The sequence below is a fragment of the Microplitis demolitor genome, chromosome 5 (assembly GCF_026212275.2).
Source record: "Microplitis demolitor isolate Queensland-Clemson2020A chromosome 5, iyMicDemo2.1a, whole genome shotgun sequence".
NCBI lineage: Eukaryota > Metazoa > Arthropoda > Insecta > Hymenoptera > Braconidae > Microplitis > Microplitis demolitor.
In genome coordinates this window covers 18907054-18923036 of record NC_068549.1, presented here as the reverse complement: position 1 = coordinate 18923036, position 15983 = coordinate 18907054, and the positions used below count along the sequence as shown (strand labels likewise).

The following is a 15983-nucleotide window of genomic DNA, read 5'->3' as shown; positions in this document are numbered from 1 at the left end:
ATGAAGCTTCAAGGGTGTCTTTTACTCTGGTTTTTAGCGAGCTGTGGACCATCTTGGGCATCTGAGCTCACTCCTGATTACTTCGGTGATTTAATTGCTGATAAATATTTACATTTTTTGCAAACATAAATTTAATATTTACTATTTTTTATTAGATGATATTACACATGCTCTATATAAAGCCGTTAAATTTATTAATGAAAGACTTGATCAAGTTAATATTGACAGTATTTTCGGATTAACTCTCGCTGAAGGTAATTTAGTTTTTTTTAATAGATGAATTTTAGTGATACTGAAGTTAGCCGGCTTCTGATAATTTTTGGATTCTATTTAAAATCATAAATTATTTGAAAAAAAATATTTTAAAAAATTGCACCTAGAGTTTTTTCAATTTTCTACATGTGCATATTTTTAGATTTTTTTTTTGTAATTAAGTAGTTGAAAAAAAAAATAAAAAAAATAAAAAATTTTTGATTGCCTGGTAATTTTTAAATCATATTTTAGTGATACTGAAATTAAGCAGCGTCCGATAATTTTTGGATTTTATTGAAAAAAAATATTCAAAAAAATTGCACTTATAGTTTTTAAAATTTTCTACACGTGCATATTTTTGGATTTATTTTTTTTGTAATTCATTTAGTAGAAAAAAATTTCAAAAATTGTTGATTGTCTGGTAACTTTTAAATCATATTTTAGTGATACTGAAATTAAGCAGCGTCTAATAATTTTTGGATTTTATTGAAAAAAAATATTCAAAAAAATTGCACTTATAGTTTTTTAAATTTTCTACACGTGCATATTTTTAGTTTTTTTTTTTTTGTGATTCATTTGGTAGAAAAAAATTCCAAAAATAGTTGATTGTCTGGTAACTTGCGTATCATAAGTTTTAATAAATTGATAAATTAATTTTAGCAAATTTGATCGCTGCTTTATCATCATCTCATATTAAATTTTTACCTCCTGAACAATGGACTTTACTTAATGAAATTGTAAATCTTTGTCTAAGTTCTCGCGCGAATTTTGATAAACAGTTGGATAAAAAAAATGATTCTTTTACTATGAGTAAGTATATGATAACTTGTATTATATTTTTATATTTAATTATAGTATATTGTATAACGAGGGATGAAACATGACGACTTCAGACTGCGGGTGATGTCAGCCAACTTCACCCTGGTCTAAAATCATTTTATTTCATCTCTTGTTACACAATATACTAGTTTTTATTTGTAGTTGATAAGAAGTATTGATGTGATAAAAAGATTTGAAAAAAAAGTGATTTTTTTATAGTGTCGAAAGTTCTAATACAATCAGATATTTGGATTCACTTAATAAATTGGCAAAATGGGCTTATACTTCCATATAAATATAATTTTCATTCATCAAAAAATAAAGCAGCTTCATTTTTATGGCAAGGTTCTCCTCAAGAGACTGAGAGTGATTCTTGTCTTGTAGAATTAGTTGAAGATAATTGTCATGTGTCAAATAAATGCGCAGATATGTTATTAAAAGAAGATGGGTCTCGAGGATATCCTTTGACTCATAGACTGCTGTATGTTCAAGCTGCTAAAGCGGTAAGTGTTTAATTATTTGGAAAACTACTTTTAAATGACTTAATAAACTAATTAAAATGTCGATTTAAAGTTACAGTGTAAAGAACATCATCGAACAAATTTTAAAAATTTGATTAAAAGTTACTGTCGTAATATTTTGAACGATTTATTTGAATTGGAATTTAATGGGTTTCCTTCAAAATCACGGGATTTGATAATGGAACAAAGTAATATATTTTTGTAGTAATTTACTCTTAGGTTTGATATTAATATGTATATATATATATATATATATATATGTATATATATTTTTTTTTTAGTTGCACTGTGTGGTATGGAAGGATTTTCAGAATTTACAAATCCACATTATGGGGATTTGATAATCGAATGGCAGAATTCCTTTGGTTGCTTCAAAACTCGCAAGTAAATTATTCAAATATAATATAAAGAATTTTATTAGCTTACGTTTGCTTTTGAAAAAAAGTCTTCTACATTTTCTATAGATTTTCTCATGCTATAGATTATTGTGTTCAGCATGAGAATATCTATCCCTTATTAAATGAAGCGATTTGAAATGATAAAAAAAAAAAATTTTAAATACTTTTTATCTCGTGTAAAAAAAATTGGTTCCAAAAAAGCTCTGCATGTGGAACTTCTAAAGATGAGACAAATTAGAACTTCGAATAGAACTTTTTTGGAACATTGGTAATTTTAATTTAAAAAAAAAAAATATTTATGAGCAAGTATAGAGTCAAAAAAGGACGTTGTTGGAACTTTTTTGGAATTTTTTATAGACGTTTTTTTTAGTTCTATAAAAAATTCAAAAGTAGTGATTTTGGAACTATTTTGGCATGTTTCTAGAACGTCTTTATTCTACAAAAGATGCAAAAGTAGTGATTTTGGAATGTCTTTGGAACGTCTTCTTTAGCTCCAGAAAAAGGTCAAAAGTGGTGATTCTATAACTTTTTTGGAATGTCTATAAAAAATTCCAAAAAAGTTCCAACAACGTCCTTTTTTGACTCGAAAATTTGCTCATAAGAACTTTTTTTTTACCATCAAACTTACTAACGTTCTAAAAATGTTCTATTCGAAGTTCTAATCTGTCTCATTATTAGAAGTTCCACATGCAGAACTTTTTTTGAATCTTTTTGGAACGAATTTTTTTTACATGGGAATTTTTTTTTAAAGCATTATAATACTTTTGAATTGCCTTTCTTGTGAACATTTGACATTGCAAATCATTTCGAATCGTTTCCTTTAATAAGGGATCAAATAAGTGATTTTCGAAGCACTTTTTACATTACTCCATTTTCAAATTTATAATATTTTTTTTTTCTTTCAAAATAGTTCTGATCAGCAGATTCAATTTCGTTATAAAAGAACATCAAATCCTCTAGATCACGGATGTGATGGTCATACCATTGGGGTTGCTGCAGCAGCATTAAGTATTTTGATTCGAGAATTTATCGAAAATAACCTGAACTTCAATCCATATAAATAATTATATAAAATTGAGTAAAAAAAAAATTTTAGTATACATATATAATTTATTTTATTATTTTTATAAATCATGATTCTTAAAATATATATAACATGTAATATTAAATATGAGTATTTTGTGATTTTGATTATGATATGTTAATTAAATAAAATATAATAAATATTATTATAAAATGTTTTATGTTATATTATTTTAAATATATAAATTATTAATTTATCAAGTCTAATTACACTACCCATGAATAAATCTTTTTATAAAATTTTCCTCAATGAAATCTTATACCAAAATGTTTTGGTAAAATTTTATAAAATTACAAAATTTTACTGGCAGTAGTTAATAAAAAAATATATATATATATATATATATATATATATATATATATATATATATATATATATATATATATAACGTGGAAAATAATGATAACCTCAAATTTTTCGAAAATTGTCGATTTTCATAGCGGAAAGTCAAAAATGCTACTTGGATCTTAATGCCGATCCTATGGAAGACATTACTGAAGCAGATTAATGTTGTTTTTTTTACGATGATTGAGTCCCGGCGACTACTGGACTCGAACCAAGATCCTTTTGACTCTAAATCGCAGTTGCTATCAACGTATGCACTGCACTAACTTCAAAGTATTTAAATATAAATACTTTGAAGTATCGTGTATACGGAGGAATTTTTTAAAATAGTTCTCGCGGTTCTAAGTTTCGAAATATTAACAATTAAAAATCGTATATTTAACATGTATTCCCTATGTTGACCGTAGTTAGAGTGAGCATTTTATTAAATAACAATCATACTTTTCTTACAGCATTTTTTAAAAGCTGAAAATTATTAATTCAATTTATAACAAGTAATTTTTTTCAATAAAAACATAAATGAGCGGTATTCATTTTTTGTAATTAATTTTTAAAGTTTGTTACTTTTAATGATTTTCAAGCTTTCTCCATAACCTCCCACAAGTGAGAGATAGTGACTTGGCAACGTTGCAGTGCGCGGGAAGTTTAAAACACAGTAGAAGCCTAACAGATTTAAATAATTATAAATTATTTTTTAAATTTAGAATTTTTTTAATTTATTCGCGAAGTCATTATTATTTATTATTTATTATTTGTTGTCTCCAACTATGTATAACCTCGAAATTATTCAAAACACTTTCTACAACACATGCTCAAGGGGAAAAATATTCTAAGTTAGAATGCAACGTAGCCAAGTCTGAGAAAAGACGTAATTGGATCATTTTTATACTTCTGCGCATATAAGAGGATGCGCAAAAGTTTACTGCATCTCAAACACTTCTTATTGTAGTTAGAATGTTTTACACGGGAGAAATCTTTCTAAAAGTTGCGAACTACTGCTACCGATGAACCTCCTTAAGTGATCGCCGTGTATAAGATAGAAGTAGGGGAAATTCATTTTCAAGAAATTTTTTTCCTTTAGCCCCTAACAGTAACTTATAACCAGGTTGTAACGTATAACATCCAGTCTAGCCGCGTTATGAACCCATTTACAGGGGTGTAGGGGAAATTCTAAGAATTCCTGTACCCCCACTTCTGCTCAGTTTCTACCATGGTGATTCACATTTCCCCTACTTTACAAGTGTGTGAGTCTGTACATGATTATTTTCATAACATGGAGGGGGAATGTCTTCAATAGAAAAATACGTCAACGGGCTCATAACGTGACTCAACTATATAATAATTGAAATTTCACAGAAATATAGATCACTAAAGCAATGAAATTTTATAAATATAAATTTTGTGCAGTAAAGTTTTACGAAATTATATGAAATTTGACAGAACTGCATACAATTTCCTAACACTATGAAATTTTATAAAAAGATTTTTTCATGGGTTTATATGACTCAAAAATCTATTAAATATATATAATTATTATCAGTCAAATGTGAAATATTTAAAACGCAATAATTTAAATAAATGTATAAAATAAAACGTATCTTAAATAAAAATAAAGTTTATGTTCCTTAAATTTCATTTAAAAATAAACAATAAAAAAAATTATTATTTATTAATAAATAATAAATTGTTAAGGAACACTTGTGGCAAGGCTTTGGTGATTTTTTTTACCGTTATAAATTTAAACGGTTTGAAAAAAAAGTAACAAGTTTATTACTTATTAGTTTATTTTTATGGTCGTCGATAATTGTAAGGTCTTCCATATGGTCCAACTTTAACGTTCATTTTTTCCATTCTTAATTGTTGAAAATAGCAGTACACTACAACCCATAAGTACGTGTAAATGGCTAAAAATAAAAATGAATTAATTATATGAATAATAATTAAATTTTAAGTATAAAATAGAGTATAAACTTACCGACAAATATGAGGCCAATTATTAAACTTAAAACGCCGTTTAAAATTTTATGGTTGACCATTGAAGCTATTGATGTATACAAAACACTTACAAGTGCTCCGATTGCTAACATTATTCCTAATACAACCCAAGGAAGCATCATAAATGTATTTTTCTGAAATATATATCAATAATAATGATGATGATGCTGATGGTAATAAATATTATTTTTTATAGTCATATATAAATTACTTTTAGAGCTCCGACGATCAATAATGTTGAGATTAATATCGTCATGCAAAGATTTATAGCGAAGATAATCTTAATGATTGATTTATCTAGTATGTCAAGCACTATCATCTTCAGTTCCATATTGACCGTAAATAAGAGGATTAATGTGATTATTGATAGTATCTGAAATATATATAAATTTTAAGTGTAAGTGTTATTTATACTCTATTCAGAAAAAAATGATTTTTTGGCGCGAAAATTTTTACTGTTGCTCCTAGAAATTTTTGCATTATAAATAGAAAACAAGAATGTTCTTGAGATGGTTAAAAATTTCTTGCACCGAGAAATACTTTTTTTCTGTGCACAGTAAAAATTTGGGGATGAACATGGATTTTATTTGAATATATACGAAATAGTTCCATTATTTTTGGAGTTCAGGAGTTTGAATGTTAAAGTAAATTCTCCTTCAGAGTGAATTTCAGTCCAAAAGTGTTTAATAATTAAAAAATGATTCAAATTTTTTTTTCGCACACCTCGAGCGCGAAAGCATCCATCTTATTTGTATATATTTGCAATTTTCGGCTGGAAAAATCAGTATCTAAGATACCAATTGTTAATTTGACCAATCATTATACTTTTTAATAGATTATGCCATAAATTAATTAACTTTCACTAATAAGTCACGTATTATACCTACACGGAAAAAATTAACTATATAAATTAAGAAGTGACAGATAATATAATAATAAATTGATCTATAAATACTATCATTCTAAATATTAATTCTTCAATTTATATATTAAAACGTAAATAATTATAGAATGAATATTAAAATTTAATGTCTATGCAAGAAAAATTACTATTTGAACTTTAAAAATCGTAAGTGAAACTTAGAAAATTGACGACACGTATTATAAAATATATTATTTGGAATGTTAAAATTCCCCATATTGATACCCGGGTTTATATATATATATATATATATATATATATATCTTGTTATTATTAATCGAGATATTTTAAGTAAATTCTTTTATAATTATAAAAAATTACTAATATAATTAAAAAAAAAAACAACAAATTTTAAATATTTTAAATTTATTCGTGCTTCCCGCCATTTTTTTGTTACTATTTTATTATTTCATAATAAATGAGCATTATGAGTCGTGCACTTTTGGATTTTCCAAATTTTTTTACTATTATTTATTAATTTTTAATATTCGGTTTTTTTCGTATATTTAGATAAAAATGAAATATTTTTAAACCAAATGTGATACATTAAATTCTAAAAAATATATATATATAATTTTCAAAAAGTTACTTCGCTATTCTGTGGTAGATGTCACTGCTAGTAGAGCTTCTCACAGGTGCTCGTCATGAAGGTAGTTTGAATATATAAGATTTTCAATATTCAGGTAATCACGTCTATTAGGAGAGTCGGACGCAAGTCTGTAGCGACGTGTACGGATGACAATCGCGCATAGCGCACCGCTCCGTACCGAGGCAGGCACCAATTCGACTCTTAGGGATGAAGAGAGGTGTTACTCTTGGACCGGGTTTCGAATCGTAGGTCTCGGAGTGTTTATCCGTGTTATGGTGGAGTTCCCCGCATTTACTCTCGGGCGAATAATTTTTGTTTTACAAAAAAAAAAACTTTTTTACCATCTTGTTTCTTAATTAAAAAATTAATTCATAGTTTATTATTTTATCTAAAAAAAAATTATTATCTTATACTCGTGAGTCAAATGAGGGCTAATTGTTTCAAAATGTTTAAAAACTTATTGACTTTTGTTCATATCTTTTGACTGGTAAGGATTTTGTTAACGATTTTGAAAGGGATCGTCTTAAGGATGAATTTAAGCTTATAAAAAAATATTGAGTTTAATGATTGCGTCTGACGAATTACATGGTGGTAACAAACAGACGCACAAATCAGCGGACGTGACAGTAAACGAACTTTTAATCGCGTTTTTCCATATATATATTAAAGTAAATCAATCTAGAAATATATATATATATATAAATATATATATATATATATATATATATATCATATTCATTAGAATTTCTAGTTTTTATAAATGCCCAACTTTAATGCATTTATTTCGCTATATAAACAACGGAATCAATTTAACATGAGTAGATTAGGCTATCTCGGTTTTCTGTAAGTAGAGAATCTTCGGTGCTTTCGCGCTCAAGTGTGCAATTGATAATAAAATCCAACTCCTCCGCTTTGCGTTCGAGGTATGCAGTAATAAACTAAATATATATTTAAATAGTATGAAAGTCGTATCAGTAATTTTTTTTACATATTTCTGTTAAAAATTAAATATTTACAAATAAATTTTCAAATATTTTGTAAAAAAACAAAAAAAAAGTTTATGTATGCAATGTTTGCGTAATTTAAATTGGGAAAAATTAATTCTATATTTTATTTGTTTTTATTACTTACAATGCCACATATTCCGGTAAATAATGTGCCTGTTTTTAATGAAAAACATCCACAACAGGAATTTACTTGAAGTCTGCAAACAAGTAAATTAATATGTTAATATATCAACTAGTTGGAGAGTTTTAAATTAATAAGAATGATTATAACATGTATGTTATAAAAAAATCCGTTATGGGAATAATGTTTTTAATTTGAAAATTTGGTAGTGTTTTGAGGTTATTAGAAGTTTTGTAATATTAGCAAATACTGAATAGTTGCAAGCATATATTTATGAAGTATTTTTGGATCGAATTTGATTCTTTACAAAAAGAGTTCAAAGAGTCAATGAACTCGGATAAATCGCTTAAAAGTTATGAGTTCTGAAAGTTTATTTTATATAGATAATTTTGCTTATTTTATTTATAAGTCTTCATGATTTTATTTTAGGAACATTTATCTTCTTGCTAACGTTCAATAAAATTTTGAATGTTTGTAATTTTAAAATAAATTTTGTATTTATTTCGAACGAACCATTTTTTATGGTAAACAAAATGTATGGAATTTGTTTTTTTTTTTAAGGAGGTTCATCGGATAATCACTTTTCTTACAATATCTTTCAATTTTTAAATACAAATACTTTGAAGTGTCCTGTATACGTAGGAATTTTTTAAAATAGTCCTCGCGGTACTAAGTTTCGAAATATTAACAATTAACAATTGTATATTTAACATGCATTCCCTATGTTGACCGTAGTTAGAGTGAGCATTTTATTAAATAACAATCATACTTTTCTTACAGCATTTTTTAAAAGCTGAAAATTATTAATTCAATTTATAACAAGTAATTTTTTTCAATAAAAACATAAATGAGCGGTATTCATTTTTTGTAATTAATTTTTAAAGTTTGTTACTTTTAATGATTTTCAAGCTTTCTCCATAACCTGACAAGTGATAGATAGTGACTTGGCAACGTTGCAGTGCGCGGGAAGTTTAAAACACAGTAGAAGCCTAACAGATTTAAATAATTATAAATTATTTTTTAAATTTAGAATTTTTTTAATTTATTCGCGAAGTCATTATTATTTATTATTTATTATTTGTTGTTTCCAACTATGTATAACCTCGAAATTATTCAAAACACTTTCGACAACACATGCTCAAGGGGAAAAATATTCTAAGTTAGAATGCAACGTAGCCAAGTCTGAGAAAAGACGCAATCGGATCATTTTTATACTTCTGCGCATATAAGAGGATGCGCAAAAGTGTACTGTATCTCAAACACTTCTTATTGTAGTTAGAATGTTTTACACGAGAGAAATCTTTCTAAAAGTTGCGAACTACTGCTACCGATGAACCTCCGTTCAAGTTCAGAAATTGATGACAGATTTTTGAATGTCATATTTTTTTATGTTATTCCAAATTCATATTTTAAATCATTATTCGAATTTCATTTTATCAGTTTGATAGATCAATTTTTATTTTAAAAAAACTAAATTTATCAAAAATATAGAAATCGGGAAAACGAATTTTGATTGCACGACATCTGAATAGATCACCAATGTAAATTTCATACGTTGATACATTGACAGATCTATTGAATTCATATAGATCTTCTTAGATTTTGAATTTAAAAAAAAATTTGTTTTTACAAGGTCCTAAAATATTTGAAAATCAAAAAATTTTTCACAACCATAATTTGCTTTGTCTAACTTTGATCTACGTAAGACTATAGATCCACATAGATCTCAATGATAGAAAAATAGATCTTTGTACATTGAAATTAAATACCACATTTATATCTCTATAAATTTTTTATTTCTGGAGCGCACATGTTTCATGCTTTTATTTTTCGGAAAATCTAAATCTAAAAGTCGTGTAAATTTTTTTAACTTCCCGCTAAGAAAAACGATTTTCAAAAATTTCGGGAAGTTATTGTTTTCACCCTGATTTTCGAAAATCGAGTTTTCATCAGATGTCGACGTTTTGAGGTCCTAGGAAGCTATTCTGACTATTTTCAGAATGATGTCCGAGTGTGTGTGTGTGTGTGTGTGTGTGTGTGTGTGTGTGTGTGTGTGTGTGTGTGTGTGTGTGTGTGTGTGTGTGTGTGTGTGTGTGTGTGTGTGTGTGTGTGTGTGTGTGTGTGTGTGTGTGTGTGTGTGTGTGTGTGTGTGTGTGTGTGTGTGTGTGTGTGTGTGTGTGTGTGTGTGTGTGTGTGTGTGTGTGTGTGTGTGTGTGTGTGTGTGTGTGTGTGTGTGTGTGTGTGTGTGTGTGTGTGTGTGTGTGTGTGTGTGTGTGTGTGTGTGTGTGTGTGTGTGTGTGTGTGCATGTGTGTGTGTGCGTGTGTGTGTGTGTGTGTGTGTGTGTGTGTGTGTGTGTGTGTGTGTATGTATGTAAACTCTTTGTAACTTTTGAACTAATGAATCGATTTGGATGGTTGAGGTGGCAATCGAAAGAGCTTGTTGGCCTTCAACTTTTCTGAAAATTTCAGATTATTTGATCGAATAGACTCGAAAATATTGGCGAATTACAAAAAAAAAAAAATTTTTTTTTTAGTTTTTTATTGATTTCTCAAAAACGACTTATACGATCGACTTCAAAATCTAATCATCTCTAGTACTCAATAAAACGCGTCGATTGCCACCTCAATACACTTATTTTACTGAACATAATCAGGAACTAAATTTTAAAAACCGCTTCATTGATGATTTTCGATTCTTAAATTTTCAAACTTCAGCATAACAGGTAACTTGTTAGAGCTTGAAAAGATCATAAAAAAACAATTACATGTGATAGCATTTTCGAGCTCGAAGAGCTCGAAAATATATCTACACTAATGTTTTCGAACTCTTTGAGGTCGAAAACAGCGGGAAGTTTTGGGGCTGGCCCGCAGGGTCAACCGACAGACCGATTTTTTTTTATTCCAACGCGAGTTAGTTTTGTTCCTGTATTACTTTCGACAAATTTTTTATTTTTATTTCAAATGCATTAAAAAAAAAAAAAAACAAAATTATATTTAAAATTCTGAACTCCATTTTTATAAAAATTTTTATATAAAGGCTAACTTTTCTTTTTTTCATATTTTATATGAATTGACAGTTTTAAGTAAAAATACAAATATTTTTTTGTTGACAACTCATATTATTACAAAATCATAATATAAGAATACATAATTTATTTTTATTAAAAAAAAAAAAAAAACTTAACATTCAAATTTTATTTCAAGTTGATTTATATAAAAGTATTAAAAAAAATAATGTGTAAATAAAATAAATATTATTTTTTATAGGAATGTCTCGAAAATTTTTATTTATAAAAATTACTCATTCGTGTTTATACAGCAAAGCCTTAAATTGAAATGAAGATAAAGTATCTGATTAAAAACAAGAATATTAATAAAAAAAAATACACTTTATTTTTAAAAGTAAAATGTCAGCAGATGAACTTGAATAAATTTAAATAAAAAATTCTCGCAATAAATAACCGTATTAAGTATTCACTAGACCAGTAAAGTAATTTAATAAAATCAGTTAAAAAATCATGAATAATTATTGTCATTAAACATAATCAGAATCATGAAGTTTTTCAAATTGCAGGTGTCCAAGCCGCTGAGAATAGAGAGATATATAGGTCATTGGCGAATGCCGACTCCCACCAAAGCGCGCATACTATTTTCGATTCTCATACAAACAGATTATTCTGTTGCTGACCTTCCTCTCTACATTTGTCATTCAAAATATATGTACACATATATATCTTTTTTTCCAGATAACACGTTACTTGACTCAAGTTTTTCTCAATAAGGTAAAATCATATATTTTTAAATGCGTGGGCTTCCGCTTCAAAGTCATAGTGTTTTTTATTCATTAAATAAACCCGTGAATTATTTTAATAAATTAATTTTTAAGTAAATAAATCTTCCATATTTTTTTATCAATGCCAGTATCGATAAAAAAAAATTTTAAAGTAAATTGGTAATTAATAGGAACAAGATTTTTGCTTTAATTTTGAAATGAATGATTCAAATGTTTGATATTAAGACGAAAATATTGGTTTTATTAGAAAAATTTTCAAGGAAATTTAATTTTAAAAAAAAAATCTCTCTTATGATTTTTTTAAACGACCAATAGTTTCACCGTAATTCCAAAATTAAGATTCATAATGATTGACTCAAATTTTTGATAATTACCAAAATCTTAATTTTGAAATTACGGCTTTCTTTTTAGTCCTATGAAAAAATTATAAGAGACATTTTTTTTATAAAATTAAATTTTGAACAACTTTTATTCGAAAAAATTTTTGATACGATTAATATTTTCACCGTAATTCTAAAATGAAGATTCATAATGATTGACTCAAATTTTTGATAATTACCAAAATCTTAATTTTGAAATTACGGCTTTCTTTTTAGTCCTATAACAAGATTATAAGAGACATTTTTTTTATAAAATTAAATTTTGAACAACTTTTATTTAAAAAAATTTTTGATACGACTAATATTTTCACCGTAATTCTAAAATGAAGGTTCATAATGATTGATTCAAATTTTTGATAATTACCAAAATCTTAATTTTGAAATTACGGCTTTCTTTTTAGTCCTATGACAAAATTATAAGAGACATTTTTTTTATAAAATTAAATTTTGAACAACTTTTATTGCAAAAATTTTTTCATACGACCGATATTTTTGCCATAATATCAAAAATTTGACCCAATCAATTATTAATTATTATTTTTAAATTAAAGCAAAAATCCGCGCCCTAGTAATTCATTTCATAAATAATTATATATATTAAATTTCAAAAAAAAAAAAAACAAACAAAATTGTAAATGAGCGCACAATTAAATCGCTGAATAATTGATAAAAAAAAATGTGTAATTTTTATTATTAGCAATGACTTGAATAAAAGTATAAGTACGGGATAAAATGAAATTGATACAGATCTAAAAGTAACAAATACAAGAGATCGGTAGATGAGCGTGACGGTCACGGGAGGCCGTGAAACTCTTAGTCAAGGTTTATCGAGGCCCCCCATAAGGAAACACGAACTTGGTTCTTCCTTGTTTAAATCTTCCTCTCTATTCTTTCACTGTCTACCCTCTCTTATACTCTCTCGTTTACCTCGTATAAAAAACAACTGCGTCATCAGCTGTCCGAGTAACGTAAGTCGCCGTTTTTATTCCTATCGTATACTCAATTATTGCATAAATAATAAAAAACAAATAATCATAATAATAATGATAATTATAACACGCATGCATTCATACTTGAAGTTAAGTCTGAAAAATACATTTTTTTTTTTTTAATACTTTATTTATCGATATCGCGATGTAAAATAGCGCTAATCCCACAGGCTGTTAATTTTAAAAATAAAGATGAGTCAACGTTATAGAATAGTTATAAATATAGTTACATTAAAATAGAATTTATAGAAAAATTATTATAGTTCCGTGATAGTTTCAGAGAATAAATATAAATTAGGGATACAAAAAACTGGGTTTTATTAAATTAAATTATCTAGAGCAGCAGTTGATGTGTAATTAAATTTTATCATTACGTATGTTTAATTTAATTAGGTCAACAAAGTTAAATAAACATCAGGAATTTAACCCAAATTTAATGGTAAAAAATAGTTTGAGTATTTCTTTCTTGTGTTCTTAACTAGGAATCGATATCACATGTCATTCAATTTAGGATCGGTAGCCAAGCCCCGTTGATTTTATTTTTATTTATTTTTGTATTAAAAAAAATATATCTGTATATATTAATATTAATAGAAAGTTAATTAATCTATTAATTATTTATTTAATAATTAGTTTTACAATAAAAAAAAATTATTTACTTTTCCATTTTGAATTTCTGTAAAAAATTTCACTAGCAATCACTGTTCTGTAAAATCACAAGTTTAATAGTATATATAATTATAAAAAAAGTATTTGCATATATTTATATTTATGTAATTTAAAAATAAAAAGATAATGTTTGAAATAAATTTCCGCGGGAAACTCGCGGAGGTCCAGCTCGTTGTGTTCGCACTAGGAGATGGTCAGAAACTGTGCCAAGAACAGTAACTCGTATACCAAAGCACGATGGAATACACCTACTGCACCTACTACACCTACATTTAAAGCGCACACAACTAAATGAATCAATGGATATGAAGATATGTTATGTACTTCATATATATATGAGATGCATATGAGTACAACGGTGAATGTTTTTAAATAATTTAATGCAAGTACTTTACTTAAAGTTCATGTTTAAAAAACACGAGTTACATACTACTGTGGTATTTTTTAAACTATGGTAAAAACTAGGAATAGGTAATGAGTATTTATCAAGGATAAAAAAAAATTTAATTATATGTGATTATAATTACAATTACGTATATGTAATATATGTATGTAATATTATATATGATTTTTTTATCACTTGTTGGAGTGTGTTATATATATTTATAGATAATGTAATAAATTGACATTTAAATGCAAATAAGTAAAGACACTTTTGAAAATTTTTGAAACTTTGTGAAGGATAATTTTTAGGAAATAAAATTGTCTACAAAAAAGATCCTATCACATTTTGTGATAATTCTGAGAGTTTCGCTGGAAAAGTAAGATTATACTAAAATTTAATGTGAATTCAACTTTGACGTTGGATAACTTTTGAAAAATTTAATTTATCGAAAAATTATAAGAGACCTTTTTTGTAGAGCGTTCAATTTTCAATAAATACGTCTATTGATTTTTTTGACATTCTGATTCGCTGATGAGTGAGAAAATTTAAAACTTTTAAAAAAATTTTTCCCACATGAAAAAAATTCATAAAAAAAAATATATTAAAAATATATAAATGTATATGAAATATGTATAAAATGTATATTTTTAATAGCTAAATTTTGGCCGATTTTCGTATATATTCTATATATTTTAAATGTAATCTAAATATATATATATATATTTTTTTTTTGTATTATATTGTACCGATATTTTTTTTCATAATTTTTGTAGATACATCTGATATATTTTTATACATATATTTTTTATATGTTCTAAGATATATTTTTCATATATAAAAAAATCGGCTAAAAGTTATTAAAAACACATTTTTTAATATTTTAACATATAATTTTTTTTTGAATTTTTTTCATGGGAATCCCCATACTACGTACATGGGAAATCGAATTGTTAACATTAATATTAAGAGTTAAAAGTTTAACAGTATTTTTTTTTTGTCATCTCAAACAATATTTTCCGTATAATTTTTGAAAAAAAAAAAAAAAGTCGATTTTTTGACACGGTCTAATAATATATAGAACATAAAAAGCTGAGAAATGATATAGAGAGATATATGTCGATGTAAGTGAGATTTTATGTACACGATGTATTATGATACTTTTGTTACTTATTATATTCCCTTTCTCAAGATAATAATAAGTAAGTAGAAAATAATATTAAAATATTTTTTCTTGTCTGAATACTTTCACAATGTATTAAATATAACCACTTGTCATGCTGGTGACAATACGTCATCGGTTATGAAATATTTAGTTTTCGTAATTTACATCTTGGTGTTTTATCCATGACCTTTGTTTTGTTTTCTTTTAATCTAGATAATTGAAATGAAAAATAAAAGTAAGATTAAAGTGAATACATTTACTTGATAAATATGTTATTTAATTATAAAAACCATACTTTTAAACAAATTAATATCTTTGGTTTTCAAAATTTTTACTTATGGCAGTAAGATTTTCCATTGCTCATAAGAGAAGGGGTGGGGGGGGGGGGGGGGCAGGGTACTAAAGAAAATAGTGTTTTGAGTTTTCGGGGACTCAAATGCGTTCATTTTTTTTTTTAATGATATTCAAAAAATAAAAAAAAATTTCAGCTGGCATTAAAAAAAAATTAATTTTTTTGCGAGCAAAATGGGTTACCCCCAAAAGAAGTAAAAG

The 15983-nt window shown here is 26.4% G+C and overlaps 2 protein-coding genes across 2 annotated transcripts; one reads left to right on the top strand and one right to left on the bottom strand.

The window, feature by feature from the left end:
* Positions 1–3054, top strand: LOC103569105 (UPF0764 protein C16orf89 homolog). The gene is made up of 7 exons (XM_053739567.1): positions 1–85; positions 156–254; positions 913–1062; positions 1291–1574; positions 1645–1780; positions 1874–1976; positions 2901–3054. Exons 1-7 carry the CDS (start codon positions 1–3, stop codon positions 3052–3054), a joined length of 1011 nt encoding a protein of 336 aa, XP_053595542.1.
* A 415-nt stretch (positions 3055–3469) lies between these two features.
* Positions 3470–14293, bottom strand: LOC103569071 (uncharacterized). Its single transcript, XM_008546159.3, has 5 exons — positions 13875–14293; positions 8057–8129; positions 5626–5787; positions 5395–5548; positions 3470–5323 (listed from the first exon to the last, which is right to left on the bottom strand). The coding sequence occupies exons 1-5, from the start codon at positions 13880–13882 to the stop codon at positions 5208–5210; spliced, it is 513 nt and encodes a 170-aa protein (XP_008544381.1). The 5' UTR covers positions 13883–14293; the 3' UTR covers positions 3470–5207.
* Between the last annotated feature and the right edge of the window lie 1690 nt (positions 14294–15983).

What these genes read in the sequence shown, in the direction of transcription:
- LOC103569105 (XM_053739567.1), top strand. Translation starts at nt 1, where the DNA reads ATGAAGCTTCAAGGGTGTCTTTTACTCTGGTTTTTAGCGAGCTGTGGA. An exon ending in AAATGATTCTTTTACTATGA is followed by an intron (nt 1,063 to 1,290) that starts GTAAGTATATGA and finishes ATTTTTTTATAG; the next exon opens with TGTCGAAAGTTCTAATACAA. An exon ending in ATGTTCAAGCTGCTAAAGCG is followed by an intron (nt 1,575 to 1,644) that starts GTAAGTGTTTAA and finishes GTCGATTTAAAG; the next exon opens with TTACAGTGTAAAGAACATCA.
- LOC103569071 (XM_008546159.3), bottom strand. An exon ending in TGATCGTCGGAGCTCTAAAA is followed by an intron (nt 5,549 to 5,625) that starts GTAATTTATATA and finishes TATATATTTCAG; the next exon opens with AAAAATACATTTATGATGCT. An exon ending in AATTGGCCTCATATTTGTCG is followed by an intron (nt 5,324 to 5,394) that starts GTAAGTTTATAC and finishes TTTTATTTTTAG; the next exon opens with CCATTTACACGTACTTATGG.